The sequence below is a fragment of the Xiphophorus couchianus genome, chromosome 4, assembly GCF_001444195.1.
Source record: "Xiphophorus couchianus chromosome 4, X_couchianus-1.0, whole genome shotgun sequence".
Taxonomy (NCBI): Eukaryota; Metazoa; Chordata; class Actinopteri; order Cyprinodontiformes; family Poeciliidae; genus Xiphophorus; species Xiphophorus couchianus.
The window spans coordinates 26,879,585-26,898,858 of NC_040231.1; the positions used below are offsets into that span (position 1 = coordinate 26,879,585).

The 19,274-nt window shown below is 39.5% G+C and overlaps 3 protein-coding genes across 4 annotated transcripts in view; 1 reads left to right on the forward strand and 2 right to left on the reverse strand.

The window, feature by feature from the left end:
* Positions 1-3,474: 3,474 nt before the first annotated feature.
* On the reverse strand, positions 3,475-6,778 carry psma4 (proteasome 20S subunit alpha 4). Its single transcript, XM_028016092.1, has 9 exons — positions 6,630-6,778; positions 6,181-6,206; positions 6,039-6,081; positions 5,415-5,577; positions 5,224-5,301; positions 5,023-5,111; positions 4,795-4,925; positions 3,852-3,975; positions 3,475-3,711 (listed from the first exon to the last, which is right to left on the reverse strand). Exons 2-9 carry the CDS (start codon positions 6,181-6,183, stop codon positions 3,557-3,559), a joined length of 786 nt encoding a protein of 261 aa, XP_027871893.1. The 5' UTR covers positions 6,184-6,206; positions 6,630-6,778; the 3' UTR covers positions 3,475-3,556.
* Positions 6,779-11,219: 4,441 nt separating this feature from the next.
* On the reverse strand, positions 11,220-14,729 carry LOC114143749 (ubiquitin-like protein 7). Its single transcript, XM_028016053.1, has 11 exons — positions 14,644-14,729; positions 14,068-14,259; positions 13,823-13,942; positions 13,632-13,717; positions 13,146-13,230; positions 13,006-13,063; positions 12,784-12,917; positions 12,239-12,288; positions 11,977-12,153; positions 11,745-11,858; positions 11,220-11,612 (listed from the first exon to the last, which is right to left on the reverse strand). The coding sequence occupies exons 2-11, from the start codon at positions 14,240-14,242 to the stop codon at positions 11,472-11,474; spliced, it is 1,140 nt and encodes a 379-aa protein (XP_027871854.1). The 5' UTR covers positions 14,243-14,259; positions 14,644-14,729; the 3' UTR covers positions 11,220-11,471.
* Positions 14,730-15,974: 1,245 nt separating this feature from the next.
* The window catches only part of cd276 (CD276 molecule), an 87,359-nt gene continuing 84,059 nt past the window's right edge, over positions 15,975-19,274 (forward strand). Inside the window, exon 1 of one of the 2 annotated variants that reach the window (XM_028015459.1) lies at positions 15,975-16,216. The gene's annotated coding sequence lies outside the window, so the exon portion shown is untranslated. The remainder of the gene's footprint in view (positions 16,217-19,274) is intronic. The other variant, XM_028015460.1, reaches the window with a different exon arrangement.

Consider the following 19,274-nt stretch of genomic DNA (forward strand, 5'->3'; position numbering starts at 1 on the left):
TAAAATTTGTAGTTGTGTTTAACAAATTGTTGAAGTGGCTTGAGGGCCACCATACACCTGTCTATAAAACCTTTGAAAACTCTTTCTTAAGATATGTGTTTTGGACCCATCTTAACATTTTAGCCTGTGTCTTGCTCACAGCTGCACAGCGTAGGGATCCTTGAAAACACTCCTTTCTGCTCCTAGAGGATGCAGAAATCTGTCACTGAAGGAGTTATCCAATTTATGTATGGGATGGGAGACATTGTCCAACAGTGATTTGATTTTAGCCCAAGGTCTTCTGTCTCCCACTGCCTGAACTGTATTGAGGAGGCATCCCAGCACAGAGCTGGCCTTCTTATCCAACCGCTTCCTCTCAGCTTCAGATAGGCTGCTGCTCCTACATAATATGCCATGGAAAATGGCCAACAAGCATTCACGTTTCTACAATTTGGAATTGAAAAATGTGTGTAAAAACAATGCTGACCGAACAGTTGGTGCCATAATTTCTTCCACAAGTCGTTGTTAGCATTTATTTCATTAGCTAAATATTAATTAACTAGCAGAACCTCCATTTGAAAAATGGTTTTATGACATGCTTATTACACTACTGATCAAATAGCTCACTAATCTGATTTACTCTACTTTCATTCTGAACCTGAGTGTAGTTACCTTCTTCAACTCAAACAAAAACGGTGTCAAACGTTTGTGCTACGTTTGTGCAGCAAAAATCTTTGTTTGTGCCACCATCATTTTAAAGATATGTTGTTTCCAGAGGTCATGAAAGGTCATCCAGCCCCCCCCACCTTCTGCAAATCAGACAAAATTGGTGTCAATCAACTCGACTACATTTGTGCTGGTTTGTGCAGCAAAATCTTTTGCTTGTGCTGATTTGGCTTTGAAGATATTAATTAAAGTTTAAAGGCCCACCTCCCAGCTCCCTCCCCCCCCACACACACACATTTATAAATTCAAAATAACCTTTAAAATTTCATTAATATCTTCAAAGCCAAAGCAGCACAAACAAAACTTTTTGCTGCACAAACCAGCACAAACGTAGTTGAGTTGATTGGCAGCAATTTTGTCTGATTCGAAGGCGGGGGATGGTGGGGAGGGGTCTGGTTGACCTTTCATGACCTCTAGAAACATTTCTTAATATCTTTAGAATGATAGCGGCACAAATGAAAATTTTAGCTGCACAGAGCAGCACAAAATTTAGCACAAACGTCTGACACCCTTTTTTGAAGAAGGTGGGGGGCCAATTTCCCTCGGGTTCATTCTACATGAAGTTGATGTTGTAGTTTCCTTCTGAAGCTTCTTCCTATTTCTGAAAGTCTTGAACCTCCCTGTTTTCTCCTCCCACTACGTTATCGCTGATGTCCGAAGCCTGCCTATGTTTTATACCTTCATCCTATTGGTCAAAGCAGTTGACCTCCCTTCTTTCTCCTTCACTTATCAAAAAGTCTCTTTCCAGTAAAATAGGAGTCATTCTGTTGCTTTACATTTAAACCAAACTAATATGTTGCCATAGCAATATGTACCCCGTGAATTTCTGTCAGGATTGTTATTTACGCTCCTATGCGTCAATATGGACATAAATTATAGTTAGAACACATAAATAAATGAAGAAAAAGCTCTTGAGAGGCACGTGTCTCATGCCAGGAACAGAGGTCAAGTCCAAATTATTTTTGAAAAAATGAAGCTGAGGTTAATAAATGCCGACAAAATTCATTTCACTTAATGCAGAATTCTCAGGAAAAACAGTTTTTAAAAAAGTGTTTCAACTGTTTAAAAAGAACATTTTTATTACAAGCTGGAATTGTGCCTCCATGTCGCTAAAGCAGTGGTGAAACAAATCCTTCGGTTTACTACCAAGCGGATATCTAATGCCGTAATAGAAATTTTTATTTCTCCCTAGAATTTGCTCAGGTGGCTTTAGGAATAAAACAAATAATAATAGAAAGGAAGGCCGAAGAACTACAATATTTCAGTTTCACCTAAGGAGTGACAACACTCAACACTCTCAGCAGCTGGTTTCGGTCCAGCCGCGGCCACCTACAGAGTAACTGCGTGTTTTCTCCGCTCAGCAATAAAACAGACGGTTGCCGTCACATTTACCACCTGCTCTGGACTCAAAAGGACTCGCAAAGTTACATTTGAGTTCAGAACTCGTCCTCAGATTCAACGCTGGTTTAAGAATAACCAAAACCTCTGATTCACCTGCAGCCGTCTGTGGTTTGTCAGCACACGTGGGTCTTATTCTCTCTCGGGGTCTCGTTATTGCTCAGAAATGATGGGATGTGTGCGACTGGCGGGCGACTGGCATTTCTTATCTGCTGTTATCTGGAAAAAAAAACAAAAAAACATATCAGAACCACTTTTTTCGAGACGGTGAAATTACAAATGCGGTATAATGCGAACACTATCGCCACCAAGTGGTGGTAGTAGTGAACGACAAAAGAAAGCTTTCGAGGATGTGACGTACAGATGGTCTCACAAAAAACCTTTGTAAAATGGGAAGACGAGAGATTTTAGGATCTTTTAGAAAAAGCATCTGTCTTTTCTTGTTTGTTATTGTTTCTGTCTTTCTTAGCTTTTTATTTTTAATGTATTCACCTGCATATTCGATTTAAAAACTCGTAAAGTTGTTGCTGTGTGATGCTCAGTTTCTCTTTCTTGAGGAATGAATGTGTTCATAGATTTGTTTTTAACTCTCCAGGTTAGAAAAGAATGCACCATCTTTCACGCTTAATAGCATCCCTGGTAAGCCTGTAGAAAATCTTCAGACAAATTTGAATTCTATTGTCTTAATATCTCAAACTGAAATGGAAAAGAAAAAAAAAAAAAAAAACCTTGAATGTAGTCAATGACGTAAAATAATAAAATCAATGTACATTTTTTTTAAAATAATGCCTACCTTTTTTTAGGGGGGCTGCACAGTGGCGCAGTTGGTAGCACTGTTACCTAGCAGCAACAAGGTCCTGGGTTCAATTCCCGCATGTTCTCCCTGTGCATGCGTGGGTTCTCTCTGGGTACTCCGGCTTCCTCCCACAGTCCAAAAACATGACTGTTAGGTTAATTGGTCTCTCTAAATTCTCCCTAGGTATTGCATAAAATAACAATAGCAACAATGAGTATGGCAGATTATCTGCGATACTGAGGGCATGTCTCCCTTCGAAATGCTCAGAGGGCTTTTATATCAGGAGTGGTTGGCATCATCAAAATTTTAAAATAAACTTAAAATTACTCATTTTGCTTCATCAACAACTCAACATATATATCAAAATAGAAATGCACTCCGAAACATTGGCTTTTCATTAAAAAAAAAGAACAATCAGTGCCTGATATTGCTTTTGGTAACATTTCATGTATTACAAGCCCTAGTCAGGGGAGCCAGTAAGTGTGATGTGTGTGGTGTATATATTATAGTTTTCCCCACACTTCAACCGTCAGATTCCTGGGTTTCAGCTAACAGCTCAAATATAAACACATCTATTAATTTCCAAGCATTTATTGTAAAAGACAAAAACAATACAGGATTTGATGAGACAATGGAGGAACATTCTTTGCTTTCTTCTTATTTATCTTTCTCTTTCTGCTCCTTCTCCTTTTTGTCCTTTTCGGCTTTGGCCTCTTCTGCCTCGTGCTTTTTGATGAGTACCTCCACTTCCTTCTGCTTCAGCACCTTGATTCTTGTTTTGCCATCTTCTCGCGTCAGGGTGGCGATCTCAACTGCAAGAGTCGGGGCGACAAAGAGCTATGTCACGGTGTTCAGAGGATTTTTCTATTCATGAATTCCATAGTTTATCGGATTTTATTCCAATTTTAAATAAACCTGTTATAAGTAGTGAGTTAGTGTCTCTGGATCTCACCTTTCTCTGCTGAGAGCTTGCTGACGTCCATTGTTTTGTTGAGGACTTTGACAGCCAAAGCCAGGGCAGAGGGCAGAGTCATCTCTCCTTCTTTGTAGTCCTGCTTCAGCATAGAAACAGCAGCCTGAAACCAAGATAAACACAATTAAATAAAGCAGCGTCAGCAGAGTATAAAACATTTAGCCATTTATGTTATGGAAAGATGTTGGTCCGCTTGACAAAGAGCGGACCGACATCCGCTCTAGTTCTGGGCACTAGAACTAGTGATAAAAGAGAAAACACGCTTTTTTAAAATCAATTAATAGTTAGTCGATCAATAAAAATCAAAGTAAGATTAACTCATTAATCGATGACTTGCATCCCTAGCTGAAACCTTCACTTTATAACGGAAATCCGTAGGAATTTAATCACCAACAATTAAAATACAACTAGTGCACTAACACTGATGGTTATAACTGAGGTTCTGCTCCTCTCATCGACGTTCAGCAGAAATTTCAGACTTACAGCAGACTTGTCACGATAAATTTTACTGGACAATAAATTGTCCTAGAAGTTATTGCAATAAATAGTAACATTGTGGTTTTGTATCCATCTTCAAGTAACGTAATTGTAGCGGAAAAATAATGCAAGTACGCCCTCTCAAAGATAAATAAACTTTAAATTCTAATGAAGATTTAACACTGGAACTGGTAGAAATGTTAAATATCCAAAATAAATGAACAAAACAACAGATAAAAGGAAGTATGAAGTCTCTGAAAACAAAATTGTTCATCAAAAAAGGGGTTAGTTGAGACCAATGAACCAGACCGAAGACTTTTGTCATCCAGTTTTTGGTAGAAAGAGAAAAGAAAAGAAAAATCAATAAACCATGCAAGTGGAAATTATTGAGCTTGTTTAAATTTATCACGAGATTAATTGATTTATTGCAACAGGCTTAACTTACAGCACTGTTGTTGCCGATACAGGTCGCCTTCCAGCCTCCGTAGTTACCGCTTGGGTCGCTCTGGTATAACTGGAAGCCGTAGTGTTTGTCCCAGCCCATGTACAGCAAAGAGACGCCAAACGGTCTCTTACCTGTCGAGACATCAAGCGCCGGTGATCCAGTAGTTCACTAAAGTCAACTTTATACTGGGTCAGATCCACATCTCTTTCAGTAACCTGAATATCTCACCTCCAAACTGTGTGTAGGCTTGCTTTATGTCACACAGAGCTGTGACCAGCTGTTCGCAAGGAATCGGCTCCTGGTACTGCAATAAATATCTGGAGAGAATTGAAACAGGTTAGGTACGATTAAAGAAGCAGCTTATTCAGTATTCAGCTTTTTGAATCAATCACTGGCAGCTTTGCAACATTTTTTATGGTCGACGCTGACCTCTGTGCAATAAGTCGCAGCTCATTTGTGAGTACGTTAGCATCTGATGTGATCCCAGCAACACTACAAGCCATATCCCTGAAAGAATACACAAATAATTAGCTTTCCTGCAAGAAAACCATAAAAAAAACAAAAACAGAATTAGCAGTTGTTTTTTTTTGTAAGAATGGGAGTCAGTGTGTTTTTCTTACTCGTTGAGCTTGTAGATCTTCTCAGAGAAGAAAACCTCATCAAGCAGTTTGTGGATGTTGCGTCTCTCAGCTGCTAACAGCACTCCGTCATTTGCGAGAATCCCGAGGCACGTTCCGGCGTGACCGATTGCTTCCATGGCGTACTCCACCTGGTACAGACGCCCTGCAAATTATAGGGTAAATTACATTAAAATACTGAGATAAAGCTACTCCATAACAGAGTTTCTAGGTCATCTAGCTAACATACGATAGGTTAAGGAAGACCCCAGAACTAAAATGTCCTAGTCAAATCTAAATTTTCCACACAGAAATAATTAAAACTTTGATTGTTGCTGTGCTGAATATTGTGTTTCTAATATTTAAAATAGTGTTCAGAAATTTACACAAATAATTTCTTTGTACAATTTCCTTAGTAGCCGAATACACTAACAATAAGGAGTGGATTGATCAGTAGATCAATCAATGGGTAGGAGATTGGGGTTGTCAATTTTTCTCTGATTGGTGATCGATGGATCAAATACTACAAATACCACTAGGTCTAAAACTCATCAATCAACACAATAATTATCATAAATTGCAATAAATCTATTCTAAACCCTTTACAAAAAAAGGAACACAACTTGCCTTCAGGTGAAAAGATGGTTGTCCGGGAGTCATATCTGCGTGACTAAACCACGACAACCATTCATTAAATAAGTAAAGACTCATTAGATATGCTTTACATATATGTGACATTTTGAATGTAAAAAGCAACGTAGCTACGAACCATTTTTCCTGGTCACTGGAAATATCCTGACAAAACAGGACAGAGAACAGGACAGGTTTTAAGCAGCACAGATCAGGGACAAAAAATGATGGCGAACGCTAAAACATCCCTCAACATTAATCTAATATTGCAGATATTGCGCATGTAGGAAGTAAAAACACGTAATATTTTAATATTTTTAAACAAAAACGTGCACTTGTGACTCTTGAGTACGTTAAATATACTTAAAACTACACCGTCTTATAACATCCACTGGCAGCTAGCGAGTAGCTAACGAGTGCAACAGAATGAATCTGCATTATCGAAGCATGCTAATGTCTTAGCCAGCTAACTGGCTGTTTTAAATGTGTAAACGTCTACAGTATAAGCGTAATTTACGGAAAAACTATGCTGGCGGTTGTCAAAATTAACATATTGAGACGCAAAGGCAGGCACCGACTTATTATTACCTTTAGTGAAATCCTCAAAGTTGGCGTACTTTTGCTCAGGCTTGGATCCAACACTTTCAGTTTGCAGTTTCCTCCTTCTGACACCGGCGTTCTGCGGTAGGGACGTCGCGGCTCAGCAGCGCCACCTGTCAGCAGGAGGACCGATCAATCGCCGGCTCTGCATCATCGCACCGGCACTGATGCAGAGCTCTTACTGGCTGCAATGTCCACTCAAAAAAACAACAAATAAATAGTTAAATAAATAAACTTTTCGGCGTTATGATGACGTTAGATCAAATTGTAATCAATAAACTTCAACGCTTTAAATAAACACCTACAACAGTTCACGACTTTCTGAGGGAAAGGAGGAAAATCTTTTATTTTAATTTTTTTCTCCACTCATTTTATGTCTAAAGACATTTTGATCCAGTATATTTTTCTCAGAACTCTTTTTCTCACGCAGATGCAAGTGGCGGAAATGGGTTTCCTCTATAAGGTAACTGGGCTCTCCCTTAGAGATAGGTCGGTCATCCGGGACCATTTCTTGTAAAAATAACAACAAAAATAATTACAAAAAAATCTCTTACGACTTAGTTGAAAACGAAAGTTAACTTAATGACGTTTCAAGTTCAGAAATTGGTCAAAAAAATCATTTTACATCACACCGGACATTTCGCCCAAAACAATAAACCTCCATCAATCACCCGGTGTGTTCTTAATAACTCAAATTAATGGGAGGGTCTAACACTTACCAATGTAATCTAAACCAGTGGCCCCCAAACCCCGGGCCGCGGACCGATACAGGTCCGTGGACCAATTGGCACCGGGCCGCGCAAGACATAATTAAATATTTCCGTTTCATCTATTATTTAAGTCTGGAGGATCGTTTATTTTGAAAATCCTTTAACCGGATTCTCTCGGTTACGTCTTGCGCGCCAACATTGATTCTGTATCTTATTTTGAAGGGATATGTAAATGTTACCATAGCGACCAGAGTCAGAGAGCGTTAAGGCAGTGGTTAGGAGCAACACACCACATGAACCGATTCCACTCACGAACATCCCGATTCCAGAAGAAAATCCAGTAAACCCCCCAACATACCATAGATGAATTTAGAATAATCAAACACGGATGGCGGATGAGCAGCAGTGATAGTTTGTGGATTCATTTTAAGCGATAAAAAAAGAAAAGCCGTTTGATAAAAAGACGGCGGGAGCAGCCGCTCTATTTGCTGCACTGTGATTTGGAGGTGAGTTATCTTTGTTTGTAGTTAACATTTTTAATTGAATAAACATAGCCACATATAATAAACATGTATAAAAATGACCTTTACACATAGCAATAAACATTTCCACATATCACCTCCGATGTCCACCGGACTCTCAGTTGCCATGTCAACTGTTTTTGATTCCCTTCCGTTCTTACGTCACCGCGCTTTCTGATTGGCTACCTGTCACATTCAACAGGTTGCTTTCTTTCTCGCTCCCAGTTAGGGAAAAAAAAAACCCACAGGCTGCGATAATCTCACAATTTGTTAAAATAAAAATGAATAAAATCAGAAAATCCTGGGAGTTTGTCTTTGAATATGGAGATTCGACATGAAGATTCTTTTGAGATGACAGAAAAAGAGACGATATTAAACATCGGGGACAATGTTGTCCTCAATGTTATCTCCAGTTTTTAAAGTTGTCCAGGATGTTTAACGCTGTCCCCAATTTTTTTTAAAATTTTATTTCCAGTACTTAACATTGTCCTGGATGTTTAAGGTTAAATTGTCATTATTGCTATGTATCTGGAATGTTTTACTTTACATCCAATGTTTAACGCAAAAGGAAACTATTCTGGAGATGAACTTTGACATTTGCTCAACATTGGCAATAATGTTAAACATCAAGGATAAAGTTAAGCATTATCCTTGATTAAATAAAAAATCGAGGACAACGTTAAATATCCTTGATATTAAGAAGAATTTATCTGTGTACATTGGCAAGGAGTTGCTAATTATTCTATGGCTGTATGTCCGATTGTTATTTAAATTGTCATTATTACTACTATGTTTCCATAGATTTTTTTTTTTTGTCTTATGAGTTTGTTTGTAACCATTTTGTCCATGTAATATGGTTTATTTGTTGGCTCTTTAGCACAGTATATCGAACAGGAACATGAATATTAAAACATGGTTTCAGTTACAAATTTTTGATAATTAGGGCATTGTAAGTAAGTCATTAAATTGAGATAAGGGATGGGATTAAATAAGTGCTCTTCCTACTCCTTTTCAAACAGAAAAGGAGTGGTAAGCCAATTATTTTGTTTATGTATACATGATTTTTTTTTCTTGTTTTTAAAAACCTGTTTGAAATAAATCAAATATTGTTTGTGTGCTACAAGTGAGCTAAGGTATAATTAGTTTGTGCGTGGTTGTAAATATTTATTTTGAAGCAGGTCAAAGAGAATCCAGTGCAGCAATGGCTGTTTATTAATGGAGATGCTCATTGTTGCTCTCATATCTGTCAACAGTCGTCCTTAATAAACAAACCCGTAAAACAACAGATTAATTACTTGGGCGTTAAGTAGAGCATGTTGGTAGCGATATTATGTGAGATATTGAAGCTGTGTAATAGTGGACCAGGAGGGACTCAGAGTAGAGCCGCCGCTCCTTCACTTCGAGAGGAGCCAGTTGAGATGGCTCGGGCATCTGGTCAGGATGCCTCCTGGACGCCTCCCTGGTGAGGTGTTCCGGGCACGTCCCACCGGGAGGAGGCCCCGGGGAAGAACCAGGACACGCTGGAGGGACTATATTTCTTGGCTGGCCTTGGAACGCCTTGGGATTCCCTCAGAGGAGCTGGAACAAGTGGCCGGGGAGAGGGAAGTCTGGGCCTCCCTTCTTAAGCTGCTACCCCCGCGACCCGACCCCGGATAAGCGGAAGAAGATGGATGGATGGACAGATGGATGTTTTGCTCACCAAAGGGCTAAATTATGTATTATTTCCCAACATGACGTATCAGAGTCAGTGAATTAGCAAATGTTTCTTGTAATATCATATCTGATGTTCATCCATCCATCCATCCATTTTCTGTGCACCCTTGTCCCTAATGGGGTCGGGAGGGTTGCTGGTGCCTATCTCCAGCTACGTTCCAGGCGGGAGGCGGGGTACACCCTGGACAGGTCGCCAGTCTGTCGCAGCATATCTGATGTTGTTTCTCCTAATTTCGGAGACAAAGACTGACCAGATTGGGTAAAGTACTATACTGCCATCTAGTGGACATATTGGAGGACAACATGAGCGAATCCATTTTAGGACTCAAGTCATGTTGAGCTCAATGTACCGTAAGTGTAAGACGTTTACAAAAATCTTTTAAACCACAACGAAATACACATTACAGCTTATTATAAAAGCAATGTTAGATAAACAACCTGCTGAAATAATTTTACTTCTGTTGAATCACAAGAGAATTTACGATAAATGATCTACTACACAAATATTCAGTTCAGTGTTCCCAGCACAGTTCCAGAATTTGGCTTAGCTGCCATTTTCTTTTATAATCTACAGTGAAGTCCGAAATTATTGCAAGCTGTGTTTTTTTTTTTATCAGTGAATAAGATCTCGTCACAGATAATACAAGAATGAAAAAAGCGGTTTATTTGGTTGGTGGGTGCGGGGGAGGAATCAACTTTTATATATTTTTAAAGTTAAATGGCACATTGAACGTTATCTACAAGCTTCTGATTAATCAGTAATCAAACCCTTATTAGCCTGAGTAAGAAGCTGCTGGATGTTATAATGAAATGATATAAAATGAAAAGAAAAAAAACACAAACATACTTGCTGCTGCACCAAACATTTTCCATTTAAGAAAACATAGGTTTATTATTGAAGCAAGTAACATCTTGACACATCACTGTTTTTTTTTTGTTTTTTTTAAAAAGTCTTCTGTGTTTTGGCCCAGAAAAACATTACTTGGTTGAATGAAAATAAATCTAAATCTGCCAGGAATATCTATCATTTTGGCCTTAACTGGACATGAACAGGTCATGGTTTTTTTTTTTTTTTTTTTTGCTATATGTTGAATAATGAAACATTTTTGTAAAGAAATGCCTAATACTGCCTGTCATTTGCTTTTCAAGACTTTAAGGCCACACAAAAAGAAAGTCTCAAGGATATTTAAAGGGGTGCTTGGCTGTATTATGTATTTTCCAGGCACACAGTGCAATTTTACAGCACATTCAAGTAACTATATAACCTTCAGTTGTTATAAAAATGATGTATATATTAGAACAGAAGTCATTTGACTTCGCAGTGTCCCTTTAAGAAGCTCCTACCCTCTCTGACGTCATGGGGAGGAGAGGGCTCAGGGGGCGAAGGCAGCTGTGTGGGGCTGAAGCTTGCTTGATCTGGAGACTGCAGCGCTAAGAAGGAGCTCTGTGGAAATAGCGTTTAGGCATCCCTGAATGGTTGCCATGGGAGATTCAAAGATTCTTCCAACATGCAAGAAAGAATCAAAGCAACACTCCAAGTATGTTCTTGATGACAGCATAACATAAAAACATGATACGAAGCTTAAAAAAAAATTAAATGTACATAAAATCCTTTAAATATGATAAGGCATAGATAGTTTTAAACAGTTTTATTATAGCTCACTCACATTTGTAGAAATGATCCATCAAATCAACACGAACATCAGTTTATACAATCTGTGGAGCGTAATTTGAACCGCTAATTAAAACCAAATGGTGCAACAACAACCACACAGTGCAAGTCGTAAATGTCCTCATTTGCTGGCAGCCAGGTGAGCCAGATGTTTTCCTGCTCTCTCCTCTACTATGGGTTCTGTCCGTAGGGGGTCCGGGTGGGAGGTAAGGGCTTAGAGTCCGGGGCCTCCAGCAAATATGAGCTCCAAGGCAGCCTGGATATCGCCATCTGTGGCCTGCAGCGCCCTCAGCATCAGCTCCTCATCCTGGATCCCCATGTCCCTGAGCTGCTGCAGCTGGGACTGCCAACGGCCCTGGCAAAGCAAGAGGAGAAAAAAAAAAAAAACGTGTTCAGAAAGACTAACCTTTTATCCAAACGCCACCTGGTTAACATTTTGTTTCTCATTATCCCCTAGAAGAAATGAGCGCGCTGTGGGTTAGCTCACCTGTAGAGCAGACATGTTGGTGGCCTGCAGAGCTTGCTGCAGAGCCTGGCTGAAGAGATCATTACTGACTGGTGTGCCAGCTGGCATCGGGGCTGCGCCACTGGAGGGGTCCATCTTAATCAAAGAAAAAGATAGAACAGAGTCGCAAAGCTGCCAGGTTTTTGCAGGAACGAGTATTCTCCCCTTGATAAATAAGAGGCAGTAAATCCAGGTCAAGTTTTCGCTGTCTAACCTGACCCGCCGATGTCGGGGTAACGGCGCTGCTGTCGGGTGTGCTGGCCAGGGCCAGAGCCGTCGCGAGCTCGCTCTGCGTTATCGGCCGAGGCCCCGTCGCTCCGCTGTGGCCCAGAGAGACAGGGCGCATTCCTGCTGGGAGCCCGGCTCGGCTGGAGGGACCTGCCGGACTCCCCTGTTGAAACACGCTCGAATAATCAGCCCACATCCGTATCCATTACAATATCTTGTCTTTATACGAGGTGTGAGAAAAGACTTACCGAGTGGAATTCCTCCTCATCATCCGACATGCCTTCGAACATGAAGCCGCCTGCCAGAAAAGAGATCCGACTCATTTTTAGGGATGAAACGATTAATCGGATTATTCGTGACGAGTCGATTACTGAAAGTTTTATTACAGAAGTATTATTTAACTGCAGATGTATCCTTTGCTAAAAAATGCTTAAGTGTACTAAATCACGCTGAGTTACTGGATTTTGGGCAATTAAATGTTTATTTTCTAAATTAAAAAATGGATTGAATTTTTTTGTTTATTTGAATCTTTCAATGTAGTTTTAATATTATATAAAGATGACTGAAGTGGTTAAATGAAAAACCAGCAGAATGCGCCAATTTTTAAATCCAAATAATCGATTAGTCGTCAGACTAACTGGTTACTAAAATAATCGTTATCTGCAGCCTTGCTAATTCTAGACTACTTCAACATACACAACAATTATTAGCTTTCAGTGAAAACGTTACTGTATTCATTAAGAAAAAAAAAAGATATATATATTTTTTTACACATATCAATCTCATGGCTCACCTGGCATATCACTGTAAGAATTGGCAGAAACATTTCGGGAGGAGCCGGCACTGGACTGGGCTGGCATACTGCCGGCCACCGAATGCAGGACCAGGATGATGGCGTTGACCAGGGCCGGATGTGAACTGATTAATCTGCAGCAGAAATAGCACGGCGAGTGTCATATTATTTGTCACATGACACCTGGAAAAAAATAAAAATAAAGCTAAGAGTCATACTCACATGTCCAGCATGTTGGGGTCGGTGAACTGTACAAAGAGATCTTTGTCTTGAAGCACTCCTGAATGTTTAAAGGGGACATGTTACAAGTTGCGATAAGATGCAGAGCTATAAATGTCTTGTGGCGTTCTGCTGAGTCTTACCTAGACCAACCGGGTCCGACCTGAGCCCGGGAGTGGCTACGATGATCTGATCCAGAGACTCTTTGTTTGTCAGCATTTTATAAACCTCAGAGCAGAAGAAAAGAAACAGACATCAACATCAGCTAATATTCAACATTTAATATAAGGATGTTTTGTGATAGATTAGCAAAAGGGATGGGAGTTTTTGCCCATTCTTCTTCACCAAATAGCTCTATTTTATATTTAGATCAAATTACGAACAAGTAAGACGCTTAATTAAAGGGTACTGGAGTAAATGGCGCTAAATTCAAAGTTAAACCACAATTGCTTTTTGTTTTATTCGTGGAACATTTAAAAATATATAGCATTGCATTTGTTTTTCTTTCATTTTGCAATTATGCGCTCCTTTTTGTTACTCCATTACATGAAACCTCAGTAGAAAAACCAAAATGAAATATCGGGACAAAAAACATGTAGCTGATGCAGTATTTGTGGAAATCTACTCACCGAGTCTCTATAGGCAGAGTTGAGTGAATGAAGTGCAGCGTGAAACACTCTAAACTCTCTGGCTGCTGTTGCTCTGTTAACAGGCTCTGTAGAAGAGATCACACACACACACACACCTTCACAATCAGATCTTCTGTGTAATTTACAATAGGGATTAGACACTGTTCATTATCGACGCAATATCCACAGACCTGGATTGCCCTCTGGCTCCGGCCACGTCTTCTTGAGAATGTGTAAGGTGGAACCTGGCTGAACTCCACATGCATCCAGTGTAAGATCATCCTTCAGTTTCCTCCCGCAATGAACCAGCTCTGGACAGACGGGACACTTTAGGTGTAATTCACACATGCGATAGTGTTGTAAACCCTTACTTCCGGTCAGGGAAGCGCAGAAAACGAAGATATTCACAGTTTATTTATTCATTCTACTGACAGACCTATTAGCTCAGGATCTGGGACCGAGTCTGGAAGCTGGGCTGCTACGAGCTGCTTTAACGTGGCCACTCTGTATCCTCCTGGTGGGACGTCCCCGGGCATCATCTCCGGAAAGTGGAAGGTGGATTTGGGCTGATCCACCAGTTTTAACGACAGGTGCCAATTTGAAGAGGTCATCTTTTTGACCTGCACGGCTGTAACCCAAAATACAACCACAACGCAGATTAGCAGATGACAAGCTCTGAAGACACATCAGATAATCCTATATTTAACCATTCAGGTTGCTCTGGCAACCTGAATGGCTGTCAGAGCAAAGTAAAACGTTGCCATTTCGCATTGCTTTTGACTAAACTGTTCATTTATAAATGAAAAGTTGTGCTAGCAAAACAGCTGAACCACTGATGCTAGCTGATGCTTAGGCGCTACATAAAGAAACGATTTTAAGACGTACAAATGAAGGTTTCGTAAGGTATGATTTGTTTTTTGCTTTTTTCTGTTTATAACAGATCATCACAAGTCATGCACAGCGGCTTTTAAATCTACATCTGTGAGCTACAGTGAAACAAATGCACACTCACCCGTTTTCTTGTTTACAGACACTTACTTCCGGGTTTCTGCCACGTGACCTGTGCTACGTTCCCTTCGGCCACGTGAACAAAGGAAAGTCTATTTACGTCGTTGGAAACGCAAAAATCTATCTATCTATCTATCTATCTATCTATCTATCTATCTATCTATCTATCTATCTATCTAGATTTAAATTATTCTTTTTACGTGGTGTTATGAATCTAATTTTGTTCATTTTGTTTGTATTATTTTAAAATGTTCAATTCAGGAGCACCAATTCACAACAAATCCCGTTTCAAAGTACTTTAAAAGAACAAGTGCTTCTTTATTTTCAGTCACACAGAATTGAATTATAATTGTATTATGGTAATTTAAAATTGTATTATTTAAGGTAATATCATAAAGCAATATTACAAAAAGGAATATTGTAAAGATTATTTCAGATGATAACTAAAAAAAAATACAGACAAGGGAATTTAACTAAGTGTGTCCTGTATTTATGATTCAGTAATAAAGTAATATTTTTATTATATCTGAGCCGGTACTGTTATATATTAAATCAACGCGAGATTATTTAAACACCTCCAAATGTAACATTGGTTACATTAGGACATAAACGTGCATTTTATAATTCCATCCATCCATTTTCTGTTCACCCTTGTCCCTAATGGGGTCGGGAGGGTTGCTGGTGCCTATCTCCAGCCACGTTCCGGGCGAGAGGCGGGGTACACCCTGGACAGGTCGCCAGTCTGTCGCAGGGCAACACAGAGACATACAGGACAAACAACCATGCACACACACACTCACACCTAGGGAGAATTTAGAGAAACCAATTGACCTGACAGTCATGTTTTTGGACTGTGGGAGGAAGCCGGAGTACCCGGAGAGAACCCACGCATGCACAGGGAGAACATGCAAACTCCATGCAGAAAGACCCCGGCCGGGAATCGAACCCAGGACCTTCTTGCTGCAAGGCAACAGTGCTACCAACTGCGCCACTGTGCAGCCCCATTTTATAATTGCAAATTAATAATTCATTACACTCTACTGTACTAGAGAGAAACATCCCGTCATTTCAATAAAACTGGAATACATATACATATATTTAAACGTGCATTTATTTATTTATTTTTTTTTAAGTTTACAAATGTTGCTGCATTCCGTATCACACACATGGCTTGAGTGAATTTATTAGTGAATTATAAATTCACTAACATGATGATTTTGCATGGCTTTATCTATCTGTAATTGTCGTTAATTTTAATGAATGTCTTGTTTCTTTTAGACCTGCTGCCTTGCAGGCTGTGTTCACTAAACGGTTAACGAGTGAAGGGGTGTCGGTACAGCGGAGCCTCCGCATGACATCACCGCTGGACAAAGCAGCAAGGAGTGGTTTCTTCCAAGAGAAGCCCCCCAAATCAATGAAACAACCCGACAGGTAAAAACCCCTGTAATTTTATCTGCCGTCCAAGTCAAAGTGCGCGGGCTGCGTTTTCTAGCGGTGCTTTGTTGTGAGAGGAATGAACTGCTCTGGAAAATAACATCGTTTGGGCAGAGGAGAGAGCCACCACCGCTGGACGGCCGGTGAGTTTTAACTTTCGTCTTTCTAAAACACCACGCATGAAATGTGCGCGAGCTAAATAAAAACAAACGAACAGGGAGTTTACCCCCCCCCCCCCCCCCCCCCACCCCCTATTTGCTTAAGACACACAATAAATAACCGTAAACTTTGGTTATTTTGGAAGTAAACGCAGCGCCGGCTGTGGAGCAAATGGGACCGTGAAAACTTGAAGAAAGACGGAGCCTCTCATAACCTCAGTAGCTCTATTCACAGGCTACAAAGCCAGGCTTAGTCCGGGTTTTTTTTTTCCCACTTCAAACAAAGTTCAAAGCACAGGATACTGTTTAAAAAGAGCTAATAAGCTAACGTTAACTAGAACACGCTGCGCCCCCGTTCGGCAAAAACTACCCACTGCATTTATCAACAAAAAGGTTGTATTAAGGCAGCAACAACAACAACAACAAAAAAGATTTTCTTAAAAAGCAAGACGCGACAAAATCAAAAAGAAAACTGTTTATTCGTGAACAAGCAAACACATAGAGAAAGGGATACAAACGATAAAAAGAGACATGAAACCCAGAGGATAAATGAAAAGATAAGGAAGGTAGTTTAAAGAGATGCTGAGCAAAACCATTGATGAACTGGAGCAATTGTAGTTTCTATTTCCTCGTCTCTTCAGGCTGAGTCCCATTTTTCTTTACCCTTTAACTCACTCATACCACTAGCATTCTTTTCTCTACCAATTCCTTAATTCCCCATTTAATTCAGGCAGTGGTTAGAACATTCCAGACACTCCCTCAACAAGTATTTTCACTTGTTACTAATATGTATAACAGAAAAACATGTGACTTAATTTTCCCCCCATGTGCTGTGTAAGCAATTATCAGTCTTGCAACACCAAATGTTTACATGCTTGTTAAGGAAGAACAAAAATGTGTTGTGAGTAGTTATACAGATCTATCAACCAGACTGCTTTCTTAATAGAACTATTATGACAAATGTTGATTTTTATTTTTATGTTGTACATAAAAAAGGCATATACTGTGTCTTTATGTGTACAGAAAGATACACATAAAATAGTTGGCAAAAGTCAAGAACTTTCATGCTATTCTCAATTTAAAACAGCACTAGTAGGGGTGAACCGATTGTAGTTTTCTGGTCGATCTTTAAAATCCTGACCTGCCGACTCCGATTTTGACTGGTTCTGAAATGTTGCTAAATATATCGACAAAGTCAATAGGTTGACAACATTGAGATGACTATTGTTAAACACGCATGCAGTCGTGAACTGGTGGGTGGTTCTGTCATTGGGAAAGATGTATCGACTGGCCGATTTATTGGTGAACTCCTGCTAACTAGTTGCTGCTCTGCTGCCTGTCTCTGCCGGGTCTCTCTTGGGAAATATGTTTTTTTTTATTTTAATGGAATATACCAAAAAATAGGTCAAATAAAAAGAAAGCATTCATGTGATCAGTAACACCTGCTTATGATATGATCTCTTTGGTTAATAGTCGGCATGCTGTTAAAGTTGAACCCATTTTTTAAATAGTTATTTGAGTATTTTTTTTTAATCTTTGCTGTGATTCTTTGTAAATTAGGAAGTAAGGCTCTTGGCTACAGTATAACACTACCTTATCCAAAACAGACACACACAGCATGTACTTGTGTATATATACTGATCAAAACCAGTGGTTCTCATACTTTTCATAACCTCGCTAATTACTAAATTATTCAGTTACCTACAGTGAAGAGAATACTCAATAACTTTGATCTCAAAATTCAATATGGCTGCCAAGTGTTTAAAACGTTGGGGAAGGAGTGATAACAAGCATTTATTTGAACTTCTGGGAGTTTGTACCTCAGGGACTCTTTCACACAAATAAACAGATGCAACCTGTGCTTAATTAGTCTGGTCATTGTGTTAGGCATCGGCAAATCTTTGTGATTGCTGGCAACTAGGACATGGTTAAAATATTTTTGGTGCTGTTGCCCCTTATACTGACACTTATTACTGCTTCTGATCATCTCTTCTTAACATATTCTCCACTGTACTTTATTTGTGTGTGAAGTAAAGATCATTGGGTTTCGATTATTTACCTATTTTCTGTTTCATGGCTTATGAGCTTGAAATTAAATATCTGATACAAAGACATACACTAAAAGTCACCAGTGGTAAGTATACTGTACCACTGTTTGAGAACCATGTATCTAAACCATTCCTATAGCTTTATGTTTAGGTTCATTGTCTGAGGTCTTTTCCCCTTTACTACCTTTGTCCATTATCCATCCTACTTTGACTGCTTTTGGTGTCCCTGCTGAAGAAAAACTACCCATAAATATAATCTTTTTCATGTTTACCAAGAAGTTAACTTTCCCCTTCCTTTACATTTTCTTTGTGGCTTGTGACTTCTCCTGTCTTTCTTTCAATGGCTTGTTGATTGCACAGCTGATATTTCCCACCTGAGCAGTGGATCTGAGCAACTCCTCTAGAGCTTCCAAAGCTGTCTTGTCTGTTTCTTAAAATAATTCTCATTCTCTTCAGCCTGGCAGTTTAATTAGATGATGATACCCCGCTTTATGAAATGTCGACGTTTGGGTTGCTGTTTTATGAGTCTATCCTGCTTTGGTTATTGTTAATTTTTCATCCTTGAGCCGTTCCTGAAGCTTTTAAGCACCATCTCTTCACTATTTCTGTGATTTCTGAAGGCAGTTCATCTGACTAGATTTCATTTAGGGGTATGACATTAGAAGAGGGTCAGTACATGAATAATTTTTTACTAGGGTTGCACCAATTGCAGTTTTCTGTTCTCTTGCCAATCACCAATCATTAAAATGCCTGATCTGCTGATTCCAGATTTGACCAATGCAGATTTTTTTGTCTAAAAAGTTTCTAAATTGGTTGATTTTCATACCTGTGCGGAGGTAGATAAGACCGGGGCATAAGATTGGTTTCACATGTAAGTATCGTAAAATTAAGGAAACCGGTACCGATTTATCGATTTTCACCGATATTGCCTACTTTGTTTTGCTCTATTACATACAGAAGAAGATTTTACCTTTAACTTGACGAATTGTGCACAT

Bases quoted from the DNA above. Each gene is read 5' to 3' on its own strand.
- psma4 (XM_028016092.1), bottom strand. The intron at 5,302-5,414 runs GTAAGAAAAACA...GTATTCTTTCAG, and splicing joins AAGATCTACAAGCTCAACGA to GGATATGGCTTGTAGTGTTG. The intron at 5,112-5,223 runs GTCAGCGTCGAC...AATTCTCTCCAG, and splicing joins CTGCGACTTATTGCACAGAG to ATATTTATTGCAGTACCAGG.
- LOC114143749 (XM_028016053.1), bottom strand. From the start codon at position 14,242: ATGACCTCTTCAAATTGGCACCTGTCGTTAAAACTGGTGGATCAGCCC. The intron at 13,943-14,067 runs GTCTGTCAGTAG...CCGTCTGTCCAG, and splicing joins CCCAGATCCTGAGCTAATAG to AGCTGGTTCATTGCGGGAGG. The intron at 12,154-12,238 runs GTAAGTCTTTTC...GTGTTTCAACAG, and splicing joins ATGAGGAGGAATTCCACTCG to GGGAGTCCGGCAGGTCCCTC.